The sequence below is a fragment of the Pantherophis guttatus genome, chromosome 3 (assembly GCF_059756535.1).
Source record: "Pantherophis guttatus breed Tessera chromosome 3, ASM5975653v1, whole genome shotgun sequence".
Classification (NCBI taxonomy): Eukaryota; Metazoa; Chordata; class Lepidosauria; order Squamata; family Colubridae; genus Pantherophis; species Pantherophis guttatus.
The window spans coordinates 70672159-70696025 of NC_142065.1; the positions used below are offsets into that span (position 1 = coordinate 70672159).

General features: G+C 40.0%; 2 protein-coding genes across 4 annotated transcripts in view; one reads left to right on the forward strand and one right to left on the reverse strand.

The window, feature by feature from the left end:
- The first annotated feature begins 9920 nt into the window (after positions 1-9920).
- GADD45A (growth arrest and DNA damage inducible alpha) lies at positions 9921-13918 on the forward strand. Of its 2 annotated transcripts, none has more exons than XM_034433243.3 (4): positions 9921-10535; positions 11198-11299; positions 11948-12167; positions 13206-13918. In XM_034433243.3, exons 1-4 carry the CDS (start codon positions 10492-10494, stop codon positions 13317-13319), a joined length of 480 nt encoding a protein of 159 aa, XP_034289134.1. In that variant the 5' UTR covers positions 9921-10491; the 3' UTR covers positions 13320-13918. The 2 variants fall into 2 exon arrangements, with proteins under 2 accessions (XP_034289134.1, XP_087745924.1); XM_087889798.1 differs by lacking the exon at positions 9921-10535 and adding an exon at positions 10811-10991.
- Positions 13919-17662: 3744 nt separating this feature from the next.
- Positions 17663-23867, reverse strand: part of GNG12 (G protein subunit gamma 12) — a 52079-nt gene continuing 45874 nt past the window's right edge. For both annotated transcript variants that reach the window (XM_034433242.3, XM_087891096.1), the window contains one exon: positions 17663-22839. In XM_034433242.3, coding sequence (XP_034289133.1) covers positions 22714-22839 — 126 coding nt within the window. In that variant the 3' untranslated portion in view covers positions 17663-22713. The remainder of the gene's footprint in view (positions 22840-23867) is intronic.

Below are 23867 nucleotides of genomic sequence, written 5' to 3' on the forward strand. Positions count from 1 at the left end.
GGCAAATGCCACCTCTGGCTGGCCCCAGAGTGGGGTGGGAATGGGGATTTTGCAGTATCCTTCCCCTGCCACGTCCACCAAGTCACGCCCACCAAGCCACACCAAGCCATGCCCACAGAACCAGTAGTAAAAAAAATTGTATTTCACCACTGGTTCAAGCCATGGTTTACATAATTGGCTGAGTTCACACATTGTGCTAAGGTAGAGGCTGGCAACCTTTGAGGCTGCCTTGAACTTTTGGAGCAGGCAGAGAGACACAATTGAATAGGGCAACATCACATATTTGGGAGATTTATGTGAGGAACTTAAGAAAGTCTTTATATACGTAGTTCAAACTCTGATACAATTATGCATTTTAAAGCTTCCACCATAATTTTAATCTCTTTCCCACCTAAACTTAGAAAGGAACTGTGCAGATGGTTTTCGCCACTCAAAAATCTGAGTGAACTATGAGGGTCCTGAAAACAGAAGGGCACAATATGACACTTAGGCTGTTTAATTGCCCATCCCTCCATTAAGGTACAAAGGCTGGTTTCCAACCACAATGTTTGAATCGCGTGAGACTTCAAAGCAAACCAAGCCACAGCACAATGAATTCGGAATTTGTGAACTTAAGCAAAATACAGGTAGTCCTCGACTTATGACCACATTTGAGCCTAACATTTATGTTGTTAAATGAGACACTTGTCAAATGAGTTTTGCCCCCATTTTATGACCTCTCTTGCCATCATTGTTAAGTGAATTACTACAGTTGATAATAAAACGGTTGTTAAGTGGATCCGGCTTCCCCATTGATTTTGCTTGTCAAAAAGTTGCACAAGGGGATCACATGACCCTGGGACACAGCAACGGTCATACATATGAACCAGTTGCCAAGTGTCTGAATTTAGATCACATGATCATGGGGCTGCTACAAAGGTCGTAAGTGTGAAAAATGGTCATAAGTCATTTTTTTCAGTGCCGTTGTAACTTTGAACGGTCACTAAATGAACTGTTGAAAGTCAAGGACAAGTTGTGTGCCTTCGCACACTTTTAAGGTTAAACTCTTGGAGATCTAATAACGGGACCAAAATGTCATCTATTTTCCCCTTCATTGAAGAACTGCACTAATCAAAATTTGCAAGTGGCTAATATTGCTCTGTCTGTATCTCCAGTAGCCTTTTTTTCAATGTGTGAAAATGGACCTTGCTTTTCAAGACAGCCTTGGTGACATCAACAGCTCTATGGCGTCTCCCTTCCTGTTGCAACACAAGTACAAAGTTTCTCATCATAGCTTTCGCTTGAGCCTTTACATCAATTTACGAGAATACTAGAAATTCAGGATGTGACTGTGTAAAAACAAAAACAAAAAAAAAAAAAAAAAAAACCAAAAAAACCAAAGTGGTGCTAGAAGACATCAAAAGTAGGTCTCTCAGATTTGGGCTGCAAAAATAATCTGGTTAACCAGGATCAGAAGATTCTAATTTCTCCCCCCTCCCCCCAATCTGGTGATCATCTGGAGTTTTGAGAACCCAGTTCTGCAGCTAGACCTACTAAAGAGTAAATTATAGGAATTTGGAATCAGTTGGCCAGGGCATACTTAGAGTTGGGAAAACTTAGCAAAGAGATCTGTCTCTCCATCATCTTATTTCTTTTTGTAACGTTGGCATTTATCCTTGCTTCAATAAGGAAAGCTTTGAAGTGAGCGAGGATGAGCCTCTCACCAATTCTAGTTTACAGAAGAATGTGAGGAGCAGGAGAGTGAGAAACAAAGTCTTTCCTTTTTATGTTTTCTCAACATTTCTCATCTTTTTTTCTCACCACTAAAAAAGAAGAAAGATGGAACTGCTGCATGGTACAGCATCTTTTGATGGGTAATATTGGAATTCTCCTCTCTGGGAAGAACCCAAATGCTTAAAAAACCCTTTGACATCTCCAAAGGCTCATACAAAAATTATTCAAATAAGGAAATCTGCTGGCAATATTTTTTGAGTTGTGCTGTCTAGCAGCTGAAGATTTTTCTCCCAGAAGTGAATCTACCTTCAGTAACTCTCATGCCATATTCCTTCTTGTGCATCCAAAGATGTGAACCTACACACGAAGCAGTAGATTCCAGCAACTTGGAGATAAACCTGTAAGCATCTTCACTGCTGTTGTCCACAAAAAAGAGGAAACTCTACATGCACTATGTGGTGTTCTCATCCAGCTGATGAATGGAAGGCTGTAAGAAACAATACCATCCATGTGATCTATTTACTTGTTTGGCAAGTTACACAGTCACTGAAGTTCTTATAATAGGGGGAAATTACCATGACACCATCCTTCTGCTCATAACTGAATGGAACAGTAAATGATAAAATACTAAGATGCCATCATAACAAAAACTCTCAAGGGGGAAGGGTTCCCACCAGTGGAAGAACAGTTTTCCTAAGCCCTCTACAGCTCCAGCATTTCACTGGGGAATCTAGACTTACAATAATGGTTGAAGACTGTGCCCAAGATGGACATAAGGTACAGTGCACTAGAGCACTGTTTTCGGAGGAGCATAAAGACTATCCCTTTAAGTGTCTTAATCTTAGCTGAGAATACAATAATGAAAACAAATGAATTTATTTTATCTATTTTTTTTTGTTCTGGAGATGATACTAAGTTTGAAACTGAGGGTTGTAGCCCCTTCAGATAAATACAATACTTGTGAAAGAAAGGATTCCAGCTAGTTATCTATAAATGGATCCACTTATACCATAGTAAGCATTCTTTGAAGTATTGAAAAATATGGCTGTTGACTCTTAGAAATTCCATATTGGAGATGCTATCCCCTCGAAAAGTATTTAATATCAACTTTTCAGGGAACATATCCCCAAAAAGGCAATGGATAGAGAGATCGGGGTGGTCCATCTGAAATCCCAGAGGCAAGTTCAGCCTTTAGTCCCCTTCTATGTAGCTGGTGGTCCATCCTGCTGAAAATGGATGATGTGAGCTATGTTGGTTTAGAAACAATTATGTATGCAGGGGTTGGCTTCAAAAATTTTAGGATGGGGTTCTCTGCCCGGTTGCTGGGTGGGCGTGGCCATGGTGGGCATGGCCTAGTCAGCCTCCTGCACCACGGTGGGGGGAGGGGTGTTTTTGCCCTCCTTGGGCTCAAAAGGCTTTCCTCAAGCCTCTGGGAGGGCGAAAATGACCTCCCCAGGTTCCGGAGGCCCGTTTCCAGCCTTCCCGAACTTCTTGTATGTCCGTTTTTCGCCCTCCCCAAGCCTCCGTGTGCACCCTGCACTTACCTACATCCAAAATGGACTGTATGGGGACTCCTGAGAGGGGAGGGGTGGGCGGGGCCATCCAGGAATGAGATTTGGGGGTTCTTCGAACTGCACAGAATCTTAGCTAGAGGCTCTCCCGAACCCCTGTGAACCCCCAGCAGCCCACCCCTGAATGTATGCTTTAAAATAGGTTTTAACATAGTTCAGAAAATAAAGTAAACCCCATAATTCCCTCCAAAATCAGCTTCTGTTAGAAAATCTCCTATTTTGCATCACTCACCACTCAAAAAAAGTTAGGTGTACTTCCCGCTATCAACATTTTCCCAGTCTTGTTTTAAATGCTGGTTCAAGCAAATTAAAAATTTTGGTCATTATACGCATGCACTGAAATCCTAGACAAAAGATACCTTGCCATCACTGTAATCTTAAATCTGAAAAAAAATATTTTAAATAATTGATAATGTTCTTTGAGTGAAATCAAGTCTAAAAATACCCTAGGAAATCAACTACCAACCGAAGCATATACCCTTAAATGTGTCACATTCAGTGATGAATTATACAGGATTGCTCACCGCTATCTCTAATTTGAAAATTAAATAGTAGTCAGAAGTATTCAAATACCATACAGTATTTTCTAAATTTAGAAATAAAGGGGCATTAAAAGATTGAAGTAGCTTTATTTTGTAATTTGTTTGCTTACATGGTTTCTAGTCTATATTTGTGCTATAAAACTAACATTAGTTTTGACAACCAAAAACTTAATCTTCTAACTATTCCTGTATTCCAACATCTGTTTTTTCTCTATTTTTAAGGAAAAGTCCCTAGATTATATATAATTCAATCATAATTCATAATTGGTTTTTGGGAACCCATAGTCTACTATCCAGTTAGGGGTGTTTGGTTACTATATTCTTTTTAATCCACACCTTTAATGAGGTTTTAATATAGTCACATTGGCCCCCACTGCAATACCTCTGAGCTTTAACAATCACCAATATTTTACCATTCTCCAAACTTGTTCTAAATTTTCATATGCCCTCTTTCCTTGCTTTTCTTTAACCAGGATTCTTAGAAGAAGCAGAACATTTGGCTTCTGCCAATGCAATTATGAAATTGGAAAACACAATGAAGACGCCAGATGATGTCCAAAAGGGAAGGAATGGATTTAATTAGAAGGCGTTTCTTCAAATAGTATGGATGATGTTCATATTTCACCACAGCAGCACAATTTAAAAAAAATATATGTGAAATTGATGCATCAGATTTCTGTAATAATTCAGACAAAACTGTATACTTTTACTTAAAAGTAAGTTTCTCTGTACAGGATTTACTTTTGAATAAAGTTGTGTAAGCTTGTGGTCTTCATTTGTAGTTCTGGGCATAGCTATCTAGTGGAGAAAGCTCCACTGAATCTATGAGTCATACTTTTGAAGAAGTCTATCTGGCTATGGAGTGTAAAGATGTGAACATGTAACAGATACACAGGACAGAATAACAGAGTTGGAAGGGACCTTGGAGGTCTTCCAGTCCAACCCCCTGCTCAGGCAGGAAATCCTATATCAGGGATGGCTAACCTTTTTGTCGTTGCGTGCCAAAAGCGGGAGGAGCGCGGGGGTTCATGTGCGCACGTGCCCACACCTATAATTCAATGCGCCCTGCCCATGCGCAACCTCCCCATGCTCTCACACTTTTGGCACGCAATGGCACGGTGGGCCCGGTAGACCTGTTTTTCGCCCTCCCCAGGCTCCAGAGGCTTTTTTGGAGCCTGGGGAGGGCAAAAACGGCTTTCTCCACCCCCAGAGGCCCTCTGGAGGCCAGAAACAGCCCGTTTCCCAACTTCCGGTGGGCCCAGAAGGCCCAAAAATCAGGTGGCCGGCGTGCACATGCGCGCTGGAGCTGAGCTAGGGCAACTCTCGCATGCGCACAGATATGGCTCCGCGTGCCACCTGTGGCACGCGTGCCATAGGTTCGCCATCACGGCCCTATATCATTTCAGACGAATGATTGTCCAAACTCTTAAAAACTTTCAGTGTTGGAGCATTCACAACTTCTGGAGGCAAGTTTAGATTATATTTGGGAATACACTTAAATGATTGAATACATTCAATTTTACCTAAAAACCAGACAGGCTCGAATGAGATACAGCTTTTTAAGACATTCAAGAAATTCTCAAGACATGCAGCTTGTACATCCAAGAAAGAAATCAAAATACTCCAGAAGATGTGAGCACAGGCGATGATTTCTACTTCTTGAATGTTGACATGGAAGGAAAAATGGAATGGGAGAGGAGTTTGCTTTAAGTCCTAACATCATCTAGAAAGGATCTTCAACCTTTTAGAATCAGCGATCACACATGGAATATTGAAAGCACGTGATGGCTCTGTTATAAGCACAGGGCTGCAGGCCTACAGCCATATTTTTTTGCGTATTAATGATCCTATTTATGACCCAGCAATATTGTTGGAAATACATTTATGCTTCAGACTGATGCTTTGTTTCACAGTAAGCTGTCTCCTATTAACCTTGTTTTGATTGGTAAAATTTGGTAAACAATGTTTGATAGGCAATAGCCAACCTATCACCAGATATGCTTTTGCATACATAGCAACTCAGAACTTTCATTCTTTACCCATCAGAAGTTACCAGAGGTGGAGAGCCAACAATACCCATAATTTTGCGCTCCCTTTGACTTCATACAGGGACAATGATGGTAGATGTGCCATGCAGAGGGAATCACGTAGACTATATTTGGGATACAAACCAGGCTGTGGGAAGTAACTAGGTGTGGAGGCAGCATCCATTAAAGTCCATGTGACAGTCATAGCTGTACAATCCAAGCCCTGTCCCTTTTGTATGTGCAGGCCTGTAAAGCGGAGGGACTTTGATTATCCGCCATCTTGACTTTGTTTACTCCCCAGTCTGATATCCCACCAGAGGCAGCTCCAAGCCTCTTATCGTGTGTGGGTTCCCACTTGTATGAGGGAAATAACCACAGCAAAAGGGGTGCTACTCTTGTGCCTTGCACAATTTTCACATCCTCAATTGATTGCAATTTTTATTTATTTATTAAATTGTTATGCCACCCATTTCACCAGTACAGCGACTCTTACAATACGATAAAAAGTACAGAAGGTAATGCAAGGCAATTAAAATTTATTCCCTAAATTCTGTGAGAAAAGTGCTAAAAAATGAAATCATCCCACCTCCCAACCTTTGTTTTAGTTGTCCACATGATGGTTGTATCTAATATTGGGGAATACTGTATGGATGTAGTATGGGAGGGAGGGAGGGAGGGAGGGAGAGACCCAAAACACACACTGCAGAATTCACTTTCTCTGCCCATGCAATTTAAAAAAAAAACAAAAAAAAAAAACCAAGGTCAGTTATAAAGAAACAGGAATCCCAGCGCCATGTTCCTTATAGGTTATTCTCTGATTGGGGGCTTCTTCATTGTTTTGGATTGTGAAATAAACTCAAAGTTCTCCCTCACATTGATCTAAACCAATAGATTTGCAAGGATTGACAGAGAATATGCCTTTTTGTTATGAAACCTAAAATCTGTAATTTTGGCCTTGTCTCATAAAAGCAGATGAAAAATCTCAACTAATTTGCAAGCTATTTTGTAGATGTACATTCATACAGCAGATCTCCACCAGCTCCTAGCCTACATTTATTTGACACAGACCATTTCCTTCCTTTCTCCAATCCAGAAGGGATAGGTTGTCAAATTGTTTTCCTTTGTTCAGCTCTACATTGTGACTCTAGACAACTGTCATTTATACCAATTAACTTCCATGTAACTGAATAACACATCCAGTACACAATTTATACTAAACTAACAATACAGTACGCTGGCTTTCCATTCTGCTTCAGAAGTAGTTATTCTCCTTTCCATTCTATATGATACCCCAAAATGCATCAAAAATTAACATTTGTTTCGCAAGATAAGGTACTCTGGCCTTAACAGAAATTGCTGCTTACAGCCAGGTAATCATTAGATTCACTTGTCCTGTGTTTAAACCCTGATAGTATTTGTATGGATGTGAGTGATATTATTTAACTACTGTAAACCAACTTTCCCTTTAGTGATGCACTAAAAGTTTGATGAAACTGCAGTTTCCAGAAATCCTAAGAATCTTGGCCTTCACAACTGGGAATTTTTGGAGTTGCATAACACATTCTCAGAGACCCTGCTGAAAACTGATGCATGCAACAACAGAGTGGACATACCATACAGAACCAGCAGCAGATAAACAAGAATGTGAATGTAATTTATCGGCTTTTGGTTAGTGTGTTGTGTGAACTTAGCCACTTTGCTTTGGAAATCACAGCTCCCATAAATCCAAAATTGTGGTGACACAAACTATAACTTGGTGTCATGTACACAAAAACAAGCAATATCCAACAACTGAAAGTATGCATTGATTGGGTTCACATGGTCACGCTAGTTATTATATTGGAGATAATTTAAAAATTGAGTCTGCAGTACTTAGCTCTGGATGACAATTTTTTATGCCTACAAGTCATTGCTTGATATTGTTCTCATACATGAGGAATGCACATGCATAAAACAGAAACCCAATTAACATGGCATGATTGGACCCACCCTGTCTCTTCAGAACTCTTGTCCTTCGATTCAACTTGCCAGACTCATAAAGGTGGCTTGCACCAGACTTATTTATGTAAATAAAGATATTTGAAGTAAAAAAAGTGGTTGTTAGGTGGAGTGTGGACTCAGTAGCCTTAGCCATTTGAAAGAGTAAAAGAAAAATATAATGAGGAAATAATAAAATGTATCATTGAGTTTGAACATGCTCAACTAAAATGTGGATGACTTTCTGTATAGATAAGAACATAGGCAATTAGTTAGGGTCCAGCAAGTTTTAGTTAACTGTGAAACTGACACATCACACAAGCACAGCCACTGTAGCTACAAGAAAATTGGGTAATCCATGGCAAAGCATTACTGATCCTGATCTGCCATTGATCCAGGCATACCTCCAGAGAATCCCTAATGTTCTTGCCCAATAAGGATTATTTTGAAGCATGCCTGGGTCAAGGACTGAACAGGGTATTAACTCCCCCAAATTAAAATAATGGTTTTCTTCAATGGATTTAAGATTCACAGCTAGCCTACAGATAGACAACGAAGCAAACTGCTTGAGATATTAAATAGTTATCTTCTAAGCTTCCAGAAGGTCAAACCAATCATGCCTTCTAGGAGACACAGGAATGCCACATCAGTTTGAAGACGGGGAAGAAACTTCATTCTGGCTGCCATTAAAAGGTTACAGAATCAGCAGCACAAGCCTTATACAAATTTTGAACCTTTTGGAAAAATCCAGTCAGGTTTCCTAAGAGGTCTAATTCCTAGTAGTGTTTCTACCACAGCCTTGAGATCTGCAAGTGGTCTAATTAGAATCGAAGTGCAAATCTGGCAAGCTATTTTATTAGCTTGGCTGAGGATCCATCTGGCTCCAACCGGACTGCTTTCCTTTCTAATATCTGACAATGCTAGGCTGCAATGGTGGAATACCATTACTAACATGTTGACATCATTTGGCCTCTCTCCAGGATATGAGCTATTTTCAGGGTTTGGTATTGCCAAAAAGATAAACAAGCAGTGACTGGCAAAACAATTTAAGCCATTTTTTTTACTAGTTGCCAAAGACTGGGAATCATTTACTTGGTTGCCACAAATTATGCTTTTTTGCAGCTCCAGCCTGGCGTACTCCTGCATTTGCCATAAGAGTAGATATTTAATTATGTAGTCTAGGATACTGCAATTGGCCTTTATTAACTTTATTATATGCAATATTTTTGTTCTGACCTAAGATCATATTAATGTTGTTTTTGTTTTGGTCACTGGCTTTAATAATCTTGGCATGCGTGCTATCTAATCCATGATGTCTTTAGGAGCTCAAAAGCAAGGGCAACAATAAACAAAATAAACTACAACAACAAGTGGCATCTTTAATTCAGTGGGTGTGTTTGAACAAGGGAGCCTGATCTCACTCAACAGCCTGGGTCCAAATGAATCACAGGTAAACCGCAAGGGCTGTGGGGTTGGCACAACCCACCAGACCAAAACACGGTTGGACAGTTTGTGGTTGGGTTGGTCTTAAGCCATTAAGTAAAAACACTCAGGTTGAGTTCTGCTCTGCACCTGGGGTTTCTGCAAACACAATCATATACCAGAAGACACCTGCCTCTGCCTTCCAGAACTGTTTGACTTCCCTCTTCCATCCACGGCGTTAACCAAGTCCAATCCTGGTTACTTCCCGAGTCCAGGCAAAAGGAGCCAGCTGTTGCCAGCTGTTTCGCCTAGTGCTGCAGGGATTCCACCATTAGGCAGCCAGCCCAGGAGCGTCACCCGCCCCCGAGGGAGACAAACTTCTCCGCAGCCGCTGGGCTTCCCCTCTTGAGTTTTATAGCTTGCTTACTACTAATTATTTATTGTAAACGATGAGCTGCAGAACATTTGGCTGCAAAGAGAAGTTTACCGTCAATCCCTCCCCTTCGATCGCTTCCCCCCCCCCACCCTCACCCCCACACCTTTCAAAACAAAGCGGGGAGGGGGAATGCGCACCAACAGGAAAAACAGCTGAAGCAGACAGGCAGGAAGGAGGAGGGGAACCAGCCGCCCGCCGCTCTCCCACAGCAAGCGCCGCCCCTCGCAACCGCAACGCCCAATCAGCATTAAGCGAAGGCAGAGAAAGTTACTGACAGCTCCCTGCCTTTCTCTCGACTGGAAATCGCGGGGGGAGTAGTATTGGGGGGGGGTCAAGCGGAGGAGCACGCGCCACCGCCTTATTTGCATGGCCCAATAGAGCGGCGGTATGCAAATGAGACGCCAGACGGTTGGCTAGGGGTTGGCAGGATAACTCCGGCCCAAGGGATCCTTTGTCCCTCATTCCAGCTGGGCGGTGGAGAGCAACCGAGGGCGGCCGGCGGGCGTTGCGGGACTAGCTCGAGAGAGGCGCAAGGCTGCAAGCGGCGTGGGGCGAAGGAGACTCGGGCAAAAGTGCAAAGGGGGTTACGGCACATTGCAAGGAAACCGGCGGCAGCCGAAGCCGAGGATTGGTTTGCTGGAGAGAGACAGGTCCGTCGGTTTGCGGGAAAGCAGACGGAGAAAGAGGCGCCCTCCAGGACGTCTAGAAGGCGAGAGGAGGAGGAGGAGGAGGAGGAACGGGGCAGAACGCCCGATCCCCGCGACCTCTTCCCGTCGCTCTCTGCTGGGACCTGCAGCTGCAACATGACCCTGGAAGATCTGGCTGGGGAGCATCAGGCTTTCGGAAGGTACGGGACGGTGAGCAGCGAGTGCCCGTTTGGCCGTCCGAAAGGAACGGCTGGTCGCCTGCAGAGGCGTTCAGTTTGCACGGTGGAAAATCGGGACCGGGGGTGGGGGGGGAAGCAGCGCGGAATCTGCAGCGGAGATCGACCCGCTCCTGTTGCTCCGCCGGCCGGCCGGCGACCGAAGCTGCCACCTCACAGCTGGGCGGGGAGGAGCGGGGGGGACGCTTGAAGGCGATCTGGGAAGAGGCGGTGCGGGGAAGGGAGATTTGCGCCTGTGTGGGAATAGAAACTAGGGGAGGCAGCGTTTTTGTGCGTGTGTGTGTGAGGAGAGGGCGGCATGGCCTTTCCTGACAGGACACAGGAATAAGGCGAACAAGTTTAGACAGCGGTCGCTCCAATCGGCCGAAATGATCACACACACCGTGATCTCCTCCCTCTCCCTGCTTTTTTTTGGAGCTGGTCGGTTCCGCTTGAGAGGACTTTTCTGTTCAGCTGCTGGATCTTGAGTTGTGCAGCATAGGCTGGGGGGGGGGAGGCGGTGGGGTGTGAGGGGCTGGAAAGAAACGGTCCCCTTAGGTGTATTATTATGGCGATCTTGGATGGCATTTTGGCTGGAATTTGAGTTTTGCAACTTTTTTTCTTTCTTTCTTTCCTTGGGCTGCCAGCATGGAGAAGGTGGGGGATGCCCTGGAAGAAGTCCTGAGCAAAGCCCTGACTCAGAGAAGCATCACCGTTGGGGTGTATGAGGCTGCCAAACTACTCAACGTGTAAGTGGAAATTTGAGGTGCTGGTGTCTGACAGTCTTGACTGGGAGCCACAACTACTCCCCGGTCCTCCCAGGTTCTTCATGGCGCTACTGCACTTTGGTGTTTACGGGTTGATTGATCTACCTCAGGAAACATCAGGGCGGGGATGATGATCTGTCGGAAGCAAACTCCTGAACATGCATTATGCAGGCAGAAAAATAAATAAATCCTGAGGCTCTTGCCAAACGCAGATGCGTTGATCATATTAAGCTCTGCATTTGCAGTTATTTCATTTCTCTCCCCTATTTACCCACAGTGCAAGAGTTCTAAGAGCCAAGTGACAGTTAAGCTAATGGAAACTGCTGACCAGGGCTTTTGCTTATGTGCCCTTTGCTTTGATGCTAAAATGTCACCAGACTGCCTTTTTTCACTCAAAGCTGGAACTGTGGATGCTGAGCATTTAAAAATCCAGTTCCTGTCATCTGAAGTTCAAGTCCATATAAGACAATGTCTCAGCTTCTGCTTATACCCAGACAGAATTATTTCCAATGTTTGTAATATGCTCCGTGACTTCAGTTCCTGTTTTGTCTCAGTTCCTCATTATAAAATACACCTATTATTGTTTGTCAGGCTGTGAATAATGCAATCTGTATTGTTTTACCCCTGCAGGGATCCAGATAATGTGGTGCTTTGCCTGCTGGCAGCAGATGAGGAAGACAACCAGGATGTTGCTTTACAAATTCACTTCACTTTGATTCAAGCTTTTTGTTGTGAAAATGACATTAATATACTTCGAGTGAGCAATCCAAGCCGCCTTGCAGAGCTTCTGCTTTTAGGGGCAAGTGGAGGGCTTGAACAGCCTGCAGACTTACACTGTGTGCTAGTAACAGTAAGTTTTGTTTTTCTTAAGAGATGGGGGTATAAAACCTACTGGGACAGGATAATTTCTGTTGTTTCTTCATGGCCTGCCACTTAGCTATAATTGTAGTCAAAGTAAAAGCCTGAATTTCCAGCATTCTTACCTTTCTGCATCTGGTTCCAAGTGAGAATTTGCATAGGCCTTTGTTTTAATTAGCCTTTTCCTCTGCACAAATTGTATCACAGCCTCTTTCTTTGCTTATTGAGCATTTGAAAGCAAAGACCTGTACAAACATGTTTCATCCTGTTGACAACAGGATTGTACAACCCAATGAGTCACCTTCCTACAGTAACTCCCTGCCTATATTTGTCTTTCCTCATTACTAATTAGCTCAGAGGTCATTATTAGATAATTCACTTGGCTGTGATTAAAAGACTGGACACTGTTACTTAGCAGTAATTTGTTTGTGGCCTTGATGTAATTTGGGGACTGCTAAATTATTCATAACTTCAGAAGTCATACTTTAAGAAGTAGGTTTACAATAATTTTTTTTTTCATTCAAGTTACAATAAGGGAATTCAGTCAATATTTCTGTCGGTCAATCCATTATTTGACATGAACTGCAAATATACTTTATACAGTTTCTTGGCTGTTCATGCAAAGGCAAATGATTTTTTGTAATTGTGAAGTATGCTTAGCTTGTGAATAAAATACTGATTGCTTATTTTTTTATTCAAACCATACTGCAGACAGTTTTTTTTAAATCTATTTTTTATATTAGAGAGCTCTTTTGCTAGTTATTGGAGGGGGAGGGAGAGAACTCTATTAGGGTGAACTCCTGGATATTTTAAACAAAAGTTTATATATTTTCCCCCAAATCACTAAAGCAGCTCTGTTTTTATATAAATCAGTTGAAAGTATTAAATTGAACTTTCCCCCAGTAATAAATGTTGCATTACAGTCTTTGTCTACAGCATTTTGTGTCTTTTATATATAGGTCCTTTTATTGTCAGCAGCATTTTACTTTGTGCTGACAGTGAACATTTTCTGTCTCATTTTCTCTTGCAGAATCCACATGCTTCTCAATGGAAGGATCCAGCCCTAAGTCAGCTGATCTGCTTTTGCCGTGAAAGCCGCTACATGGATCAGTGGGTCCCCGTTATTAATCTGCCTGAACGGTGACAGCAGGCAAATAAGACTGAACTGAATAGAGAAAAATTGCACTGAAGTTTCAAGATACTTTAGTTATTTGCTCAGGAAGTAATTTCCCAGCCTGACACAAGGATTACAGTAATTGAGGTCAAGTCAGTGGGCTGAGGTTGAACTGCACATTGTGTGAAACTGAAGGATGTTTGACAGCACGGTTGGCCAATGATGGACTCAAAGCAGAAGCCATGTTGAGGGAGCAATAAGAACTCCCCAGAGGAAGTTAAGAGTTCTGCAAGACGGTTGTGAAATCAAGTGTGGCAGAGTTCCTTTCAGAAGCCACCAAGTGGGCTTAGTTGGCATTGTCAGAAAGGAAACTCCTAGTTTCTGTTTTAAATACCTTTCACGTTTGAGACCAAAAAGGGTTCGTTTACTCTAGCAACTATTCTCTTTGGTTTCAACATGCCCATTTCTTCAGTTTTTCTTCTAAGAAATATTAAATTATTTTGCGAGACCAGTGAAAGATTTATTTATGCTAGGGATTTTGTGCACCACTTGTATTAAAATGGTTGAACTGCTGCCTTTTAATGTTTGAAATTGGACTGTGTTCACTGAAATAAAACATTTAAAAACCACCAGGAATTGGTTGTTTTTTGCATTTTAGACTAGAGGCAACACAAAGCATTAGTGTTGGTGAAACAATTCCTGGATCATGATGGTGACTGTCATACGACATGGCATTCAGAGAAGGCCTTACCTTTTAAAGTTTTTGCACAATACTTTGGGAGTTTTGTTGTAATAGCATAACATTTCTGAATATGAGAATATGCCGTGATTTATAAACCCCTCTTTTAAAATAGAACAGAGATTTTCCCCCCAAACTTAATAATAATAAAAAATAGGCAAATGGTGAATTGGAAGGTCTTGTGGTTTGCATTCAAAAGATGGAGCAGATAACATGGGAAAACATAACAAAAATAAATAAAGTAATGCAAAGGTGTTAGCATTACTTACACACCTGAAAATAAGAATAGCTGTGCTACTCTTCTCACCCACATGCTTGCCAGCCAAACACGCACTCTCTCGAGGAATGATGGGTTCTCCTATTTTGCCCTGAATATCTAGGTAAAAAGGCAAATGAATCATCTAGGTCTAGAAAAATAGCTGAAAAATAGTAATTGAAACAAAAAATCTCACGTTCTGCAAATGCCTCCTACTTTATAAAGTATTACAAAATATTGTGATTACAAAGTATTGAAAGCGAGGTGCTCCGAATGCGGAAGGACTTGAAATGCCTCCAGATTGAATTGCTATTACTCTTTAACAACCATTGAAGTATATATTATAACTGGACATAAAGTTATTAATTTTTACCTCGCCTTGATTTTATAAGTAACTCAAGGTGACAAACATAGCCAGTACTCGTGTCTCCTATTTTCTCCACAACAACCTCCCTGTGGGGTGGATTGGACTCAAGAGAATGGTTGGCCCAAAGCCGCCTAGCTAGCTTTCATGCCAAGGTGGGAGTAGAACTCACAATCTCCTCGTTTCCAGCCTGGTGCCTTAACCACTACATAAAATTGGCTCATTGAAAACACAACAAATCTCATTAAAGCAATGGAACTATTCACAGCAATAAATGTCATGGGTTAGGCATACCTGTTCTATTATGTATCGGGTAAGAGACGGCTTGTGATAGGTAGAAAGTATTCCCAATAGAAATTTATAGTGAACAGTATTCCATAATCTTATTTTTCTAGAGCAGAGACTGCCTAATCGCTGGATCAACTAATATATGCCTCTTGTAAGAAAATGCATTAGTCTCCTCTTTGTAGAATTCTTCATAATGAAATGTGCTTCAGAAATAATGTTTAATACATCAACAATAGTGAGGCCATGTTGTGTTTTAGGATCCCCAGCACCAGTAGCCACTTCCATTCTAATATTTCGAAAATGTATTAGACCTCAATTTTGAAGAACAGCTGTGCCACAGCAGGAAATTCAGGAGTTTGAGTCCCTGGTAAAGAAACCTTGAGATCCAGAAGCAGCTGAATTGTTCCATCCTATTCTCAAAATGTAAGAATAGATAATCTCACTCATAAATTGCTAAATTATTTGTCTAGCCCAGGTCCCAGTGCTATACCATACAAAAAAAAGCTAAGCTGCATAAACATCTGAAGTAGATAAAAGGAAGATAATTATAAATTGGTTTGGGATGCAGAGCATCATTTGTAGCATAATTGTTCAGTAAACAGAAAGCATTTCTAACAAGTCCAAAAAATAATCCATGTTACAGGAAAAATAGAAAATGGGAAATAACAGCATATCACACATCAGTGATAAGTGGCATCCGCTAATCCGCTTTCTTAGAGAGCAAGAAATTTAAAAACACCATATATGAAGCAAATAACAAAGCGTTAATAAGAAATGAAAGCATACTATTACTTGAAATATGACACTGTCCCTTGAAACCTCAAATAGCTGCTTTGCTGGCAATTTTAAGTGTCAGCCATACAAAATAATACCTACAATTATGGCTGACTTGGCTTTAAAAATATTTTCCACTTTCCTTTTAAAATACTTAGAAAGCAGTTATTAAAACATGTAAGGTTTTTAAAAAGTTGTTTTTGAAAAGATGAGAGTAAGGACAAGCATTATTGCCTAAAAAGTGTTGCTATGGGAGCTTGAACCTAACTGAATGAAATGAATGGAGACTATTCAGCAGCAAAACCAGATGGCTGAAACCAGATGGGCCAGTATCCTGCACAAAGTTAAAGATCTATGATTAACCACAGTTTCATCAGCAATTAATGTGTGTATACAGCAACAAAACTTGAAAGTAGGTTGCTAAATCATCACTTGAAACTGCTGGAATGAAAATCTGAAAGAAAAAAAAAAATCAATCCGAACCATCTTGTGCTGCCTGCAGTACAACTCTATATAAATTAGATATTTGGGAGGAAAGAGAACCTTTGTTTACTGATATCTAAGTGTGTGATACGGTATTGATCCAGAAGATTTCAAGACTGTATTCACTTGGTCAGTCTTTCTCAACTTGGTACCTTTCTGCTACCATCTTGATATTAAAAAGTAATGGGAGCTGTTATACGACACATATATGTGACATGAGGCTTGTGGAGGTTGCATTGCAGACAGAAAAACAAAAACCATCAGGGAAAACAAACTGCAATTTTCCCAACTGGATGCCCTGCAAGGACCCATCATTCCCAGCTACTATAATCACTTTATGGACCCTTCCTCATGTAGGAATATTGAGCAGAAACTCCATTCCACTGGGGCAACAGGTTAGTGGGGCAAAAGCTCACTCTTACTTAGCAGCCTAATGTCAGCACACCCACACAGAAATTATCACAGGCAGGTCGATGCCATTGCTCAACACAGACAAGCTTCCAAAATGTACCATTTAGGGCAATGGAAAGCTTCTTTAGGGAATATTTGGTATTCCATTCTAAAATGGCCCAACTATAAATCATGTCTTTCTTAGGGGTTCAACCTTGCTTTATATAGAGTTCAGTAGCCTCAGATAAGCACATGAACTTGGATAGAAGATCATATTAAAGGAGCTGCCAAGAACAGCAATCAACAGAATTGGGCATCTGAAATGAGAAGTGAGACTAATCCTTGTTCACTAATCTTTAAGCAGAATCTAGTCAAAGGAAGAATTTGTGGGATATGCCACCCATCCAAGGATCTCATGCTTCCACAGGGCTGGTGAACATCTAACATGCAGTTTACCCCAGTCACAGATCCACAGCAGAACTACCTACCAATAGAAAGGCAGATATTCTGAGTGGTGGAGAGCTCTATGGGCCTTATCCTATCCTTCACTTTTTCTTTCCTCGTAAGTATAGCAAACATCAGCATACCAAATGCAAATTCGCCTAGCAAGGAGGGCAGGGAGTGGAGATTTGCTACACCAGTCCTATGGTATTACGAGGATTATCGCCACATTGTTGAATAGAATCTGACTATGGCAAATGCTATTCTTGTTATTCATAATTATCTCTTCAGGATAGAGCATGCAGAATCAAAGTGAAATATGTTCACTATTCTTGAAGCTAAAAGGTCGACATGCTTTGCAAACCATTTGCAAAGAAAGAATGTGCAGATGTCTTTACAGTTCAGTGTTCCTCTGAAACGGTTCAGTGAAGTCAGGCTGTAAAAGTAGAGGTCACCCCTTGGCTTTCCAACTGATGCCTTAAAACAATAATTGTATCAATAGCAGCAGAATGTGATCGCAGTTACATGCCCAACTCAAATCAATTTGTCATGTCTTTATTAACTGATGCAACTAATGTGATGTATTATTTCTAACACACTTAAATTCAGTGCACTGCAATGATAGGCAGAAAACAATATGAAAAGAAGTGATATTTAATTAAAGTATTTTATATCCATGATACTAAATATATTAGCTGTGAAAAGGAATCTTTACAGTTTTTAACCCTTCTAATGTTTGCAAGAAACCACCTTCCAAGAGCAATCACATTGTATAGAGAGGTACAATGAAAGCAAACAATTACAGATTGTTTATGAAAGATAAAACAAAACTATTAAAGTAATTTCATGCATTCTTTTTTTACTTCAAAGGCAAATCATGGTATTATTCTTTTCAATGCAACATTACAGTGATAATACAAAAACAATTTTGTGAGAACAAAAAATAAACCAGAGAAGAAGATCGTCTGTAAGAAATAAAGTAGTTTACTATTATATTTAAAAGGGATAAATAAAGAACAGCATGTTTCTAGAATACAGTATTATTTTTCTTCCGTGATGTTTCAATCAAAGCACCAAGGTGGAGGTTAGTGGTACAATGACTAAAAACTCTTTATTAAGTTTCATACTCTTAATTTCAAACTTCACAATAGTGTAGGAGTTACTATTTTAAATTAGGTGTTCATTTTTTCCCCCTATTCTGTTAATCACATTAACCTAAGCATCACTGCAGCAAGTCCCACTGAAGTGAATCCAAGGCAATAGATATGAAGGCAATGTTCTCAGTTTCTTGTTGAGGTATCACCATTACACACAAGCAAAGTGTGAATGTTTCAACTCTCAATATATTAAAAAAAAAGTTATGAAAAGCTGGTGAAGGGTGAGGAGGCATCTAGCAACAACTTAAACTTGGAGAGAAATAACCCAAAGCAGCTAGTTACATTTTGGTTCTGAATTTATTGTTGCTTTGATTGAAAACTGCTACATCTCAATCAATACAAGAAACCAAACGAGAGTCAGGTTGACGACCCATGATCCTTTCAAGGGGAAGTCAAAATGCATTCATAAATGGAAGTTGGCACATTTTACTTGGCTCAAATGAAAACATCTGCAGTTTAGAACACCGTGTTTTCAATAATTATCTTCGGTTCGTAAAATACATATGAATGATAAAAATTTAAAGCACTGCTGGTGAAAATATTGGTTTGGATCCAAAGCACCACAGCATAAATCGAATTGCTGCTTGCATTGCTCTGCAAACACATAGAAAGCAGTTTCTAGACTACTTTAGGATGCAAGTTCATAGCATTTCCTATGCTTCCTCTGGCACATGTAGAGAACTATCTTTGCTTGTATCGTACAACGCTATACATGCTTACTCAGAAATAAGCCCCATTATAATGAATAGTGGTTATTCCTTAATAAACCATGAGACATTATAGCCTCTGAATGGTCTCTTATGTATGTCCTATCAGCACGGCTCACTTGTGAAAGGGGGCTTTCTGCCTTGCAAGCATGTATTGGATCCTTGGATTCTTCATTTTCCTTTTTCCTGGAAACATATTAGGGTAAGGCTAAAACATTGCTTTTGGGTATATAATATAGCTTATCCCACATATGGAAGGGCATATTTGGATCCAACCTATTTTGGCCTGGTGCTACTATAACACTACAACACGGTGAATACACAAGTACTGTAAGATTTTAACAACAAAAGATCACATTCTGGAAGAAGGCAATGGCAAACCACTTCTATATTGCTGCCCCAAAGCTAGATGGATGTGTCTGTAAAGTTATCAGGAACTGAGCCCAACTTGAAAAAGACTAAAGTAGCAGGATTAGCAAGGCTTAATTTGGAAAAATGTGAACTGAGAGATGGGTAGAAAAAATTAGAAAAAAAATTAATGGCACCCATCAAATGCAAGACAACATCTAAAGATTTCCTTCTTTCTTTTGGTAATGCCTTCTCTAGCCAGTTTGTGTTCTTTCCTGTCAGGCAAGAGGACTACTAAGCAGGATATTTTTTCAAATGCCTGATCACCAAGTGCTAATCTTAGTTTTGACTAAACAATGTAACAAGTCAACCGTCATTTATTAGATAATCATTGAGGGTATTTAAGTAAGTTACAGAGATTCATCTATCATAAATAATCTGATTTTAAATTTTAAGGATAGGGACCTTTTAATCTTACATGAAGTAGAACCTAAATGAGAGGCAGGGAGCAATCATAATCAGTTTAAACGTCTCACTAGTGAGAGTAACTGAATGTGTCCAAATTTATTCTACATTAAAGCATACGGAGCAGCATTTGCTGGTGACAGAATAGTGTTTGCAACATGTTTTCTGAGGCTTTCACGGGTATTTGTATGTAGGTCTTTGGTTATTCGGGTTTTCTCCCACGTAAAATTGGAAGTACCTTGGCGACATTTCGACAAAGTCTCATTCGTCATCTTCAGGCTGGTGTCTTCAGCCTTGTGCTTCTAGGAGCAAGCCTGAAGATGACGAATGAGACTTCGTCGAAACATTGCCAAGGTACTTCCAATTTTATGCAGGAGAAAACCCGAATAACCAAAGACACACACACACACACACACACACACACACACATATATATTGAATTCATTAAAAATTATCACAGTCATTTAAATACCATATTAATTTTATATGAAAATATAAAATTGATGAATGGGCTGAGAATTTTTTAAATTGCATTCATCTGATGAGTAGAATAGAGCAACATTCTAATTGTTTAAAAAAATACTGATATTTGGGATAGGATTTGTAGGAAACAGGTTGGGTTGGTGATGGGTAAAAAACCGTCCAGCATCAGTTTCTGCTTTTACAAGTAATATAATGTTCAGGTGCCCATTTACTAATGGCAATACCAATTTATTCATTACAAATAATTATACCGACTCTCTTAGAGTTGACAGGCCTGCTAATGCAGTCTTTCCTCATTTATAGGCTTATTGCAATGAGCATCAACTCTGACACTTGAGAGCTTCAATACTTTATGGCCATCATGCATGAGCTTAGGTACATGATCTGTACATTCTTATCTCACCAGAGGACCATGGTGCGAATTAACCACTTCCATGTAGCAAAGTCAAACATAGGTTGACATTTTCCTCTGGATTTTACTTCCTATGTTAAGATTATAACACAAGCCTAACTATTGTCTGGTTCACTACATTTAACAGAAATGCAAATTAACCCATGTTGTTGTTGCCATCGACTAACTGTTGCAAGGATCATCCTTTATAAAGCAGATTTATATAGCTGACAAATCAAACGTTGCCCAATATCTTAAAACAAAACAAAAGATAAGTCATCTGTGTTAATTTGGGGACAGGGACTTAAGACTTGATATCAGAAAAGACACTGTTTTAAATTATGATAGCAACTAAAATGGCACCAAATTCCAGGTAATCTAATGAACTGTATGTTGATTATGTGATGGCCAGACTGACATAAAATAAGCAAAATTAATGCAAAATTCTGGTTTTGTTATCAGTTCCGTACTATCTTTAGGAAGCTATTTTAGTTTTTTAAATGTGTTAAATTTATCTTTTGGGAACATGAAGGCAAAAAAAAATACAGTATCAACACAGCAGCATGCAGCACTAATACAGTTCTCCGCAAGAGCTTGATTATAATGCCGTGAAGAGCACCAGTAAATTGGGTAGGGACTTTGGCTTACCAGCTCTGCAGCTAGCTTCTCAATACAGTTACGGTGAAACCAAGTATGCGTTAAGCTGTCACCAAGCAGATACAAACACTATGGAAGTCTAGGTCTTCTTAACAGGAAGAAATCTTTGTGGGGTGTCCCTTGGCTGCTTGAAAATGAATGCTTCTGGGTGAGCACTAATGGTTGGCTTTGCATTCTCTACTAAAGTTTCTATGAAGGAAATCTAACCATGCATCCAAGGGCCTCTACATATGGAACAACAACAAAAAGCTACAATTAACCCACCTTCAAAATACAGAGCTATGGCAGATCACAATACTACTATAAAAATTAAAAGGCCAAACAAATAGAATACAGATACATACCCCTGGCTTAAAATGTATCGGTGTTGCTTCTTTCATTCAGTATCTAATTACTGCATGAACAGTACCCAAATTCTTTAATAATGTTAACATATACAAGGGATTAGCTGCTGCTGCCCAGAATTGCTATAATCCTTCAAGCATTCATTTAGCACAACCATTGATTTTAATAGGTCTTGTGCAGAAGCAGTAGCACCATAGATTTCACTCAGAGTTTCTCTTCCTACTTAGTGATTGTTTGACATTTATGAAATGTAAATTTGGGAATCAAACTGAAAAAAGCCTGAAAGCTTCCAAAAATCAGTTCTTTAGAAACTGTAGGAAAGGAAAGGACAGAATTCCTCTTAAAGACAAAAAGAAAGGGAGGAGAAATTTTTAGACACCATTATCACAATCAATCTGAATTTAGTGTAGTCTACATTTCAGTGAAAATAAAAGATAGCTTAAAGGCAATAGACATCACTTTTCAAAGCTATGTTGAGAACCAGAATTTATACTATGTACAAATGTGTAGGTTTTTAAGACATTGTTGAAAGCTTAAGATATACTAAATAGTGAAAGCATGAAGTGCAGAAATCCTATCAATAAATGCAGCAATGAACTCTGAAGAGTGCATTTAAAGAATGCACCTTGGAATGTGTCTATACATCTAAACGAACAAATGCATACACCCTAGATATAGACTCCATTTACATATACAAGGTACACACTGGTATCAAATCAAATGCAAAAGAAAGCTTGATTAGCACTCTAGGCTTGTCTACCTCACTACTCTGTAAATGAAGCTCAGGCAACTTTGGTCTTGATAGTTCAATCCTTGGATCTGTGAATGCTCACTACATTTTAAAATCAAGCCCAGCCCAGCCCAGCCCAGCCCAGCAAAGCCAACAGAATCCATGCCTAACAACATTTGTAGAACCCTTTCCATTTTTGCAAGAAGTAACTTTTAGAACTGTGTGCCTGGCATTAAGGATGGGAGAAACAAACATTCAAGGAAACTTAAAAGTTCATTCATACACAAGGTGGAAATAAGTTGCTGTTTTATGCAATGGCTACCAGGTGACCTTCAGGTTACTTCTCTAAGAATTGGCTAGGTTGGGTTTTGCAGGGGAAGGTTTTGAAGGCATTTTGCTGCTTTGCCTATAGAATAATGCAGGTTTTTTTATCCTTGAAGGGATTTTCTGAAGCAGGTATGCCCATTAGTAAAGGATCCTTCCTGGCATGTTCCTCACAATAACACATTAGATCTGCTGATGCCTTCGACACCTGCAGAGGAAAAAAGATGCAGAATTATAAATTTTCCAAAAAGCTTCTTTTAATAAAGTGAATTTCAATATACATTCATTGAATATGTGCCTGTGTACACAAAAAATACTTTGCTGTCTTTTAGCTTTTGTTTGTGAATGAGGTTTTAGTGGTAAATAAACAAATTGCAAAAAGAGAAGCCACATTTATGTTTATGCTTTTTAATACTTTTTTATTTGTCATCAAGTCCCAAAGGGTGGTACAGGGTTAATTGCTAAGAAGCTTGATATGAGATTAAAAGTAGGTATGCATTACTTTTCATTTTCTTTTCTTCACATACACATTCTTCACATCACATACACAAGTCTGGGAATGCTTACAGCATTCTTATCTTCTACAAAGAAATCACAGCCCTGATGCTCTATGACCAATGCTGATCAAGATACAACCGAGATATAATCTAATACATCTTGACAGCAGCTTCCTACAAATGGCTAGAGAATGGCACAGTACTTGTAATTGGGTCTGAACAAAGCAGAACAATGATTACTACTTTCTGTAATTTCGAAATTATATTTTTATTAACTGTATTTGCCTGTTTTGGTAGCCTGCTGACTTGTATTTAATTTGTAACCAACTACTATTCCATTGTCTTTGCAAATACAGGTAGTCCTTGACTTATGACCGTAATGGAACTTGCCCATTATGGTTGTAAGTCATGAAAGTAGTAAAGCAGATCACTGCAGTTATGCAAACATTGCAGTCATAAAGTGAGCTCATTGAGCTTGTATGGGCTGTTTTTGTCAAAAACCAGAAGTAAAACACGGTCATATGACTGCAAGTCACTGCAAACGACTGCAAATGTGGTCCAGTTAGAGAACTCCCAACATGTGGTCGCATGATCATTGGGATGTGTTTGTGTGGCCATTGACACTTTGGAATTGTGTTGTAAGTACCTCTGAAGGAATCTATCAGAATTTTGAATGGTTGCTAAGCGATGGGTCATAATTTGAGGACTACTTTTACTCTTACTAAACCAAGTACCCCAC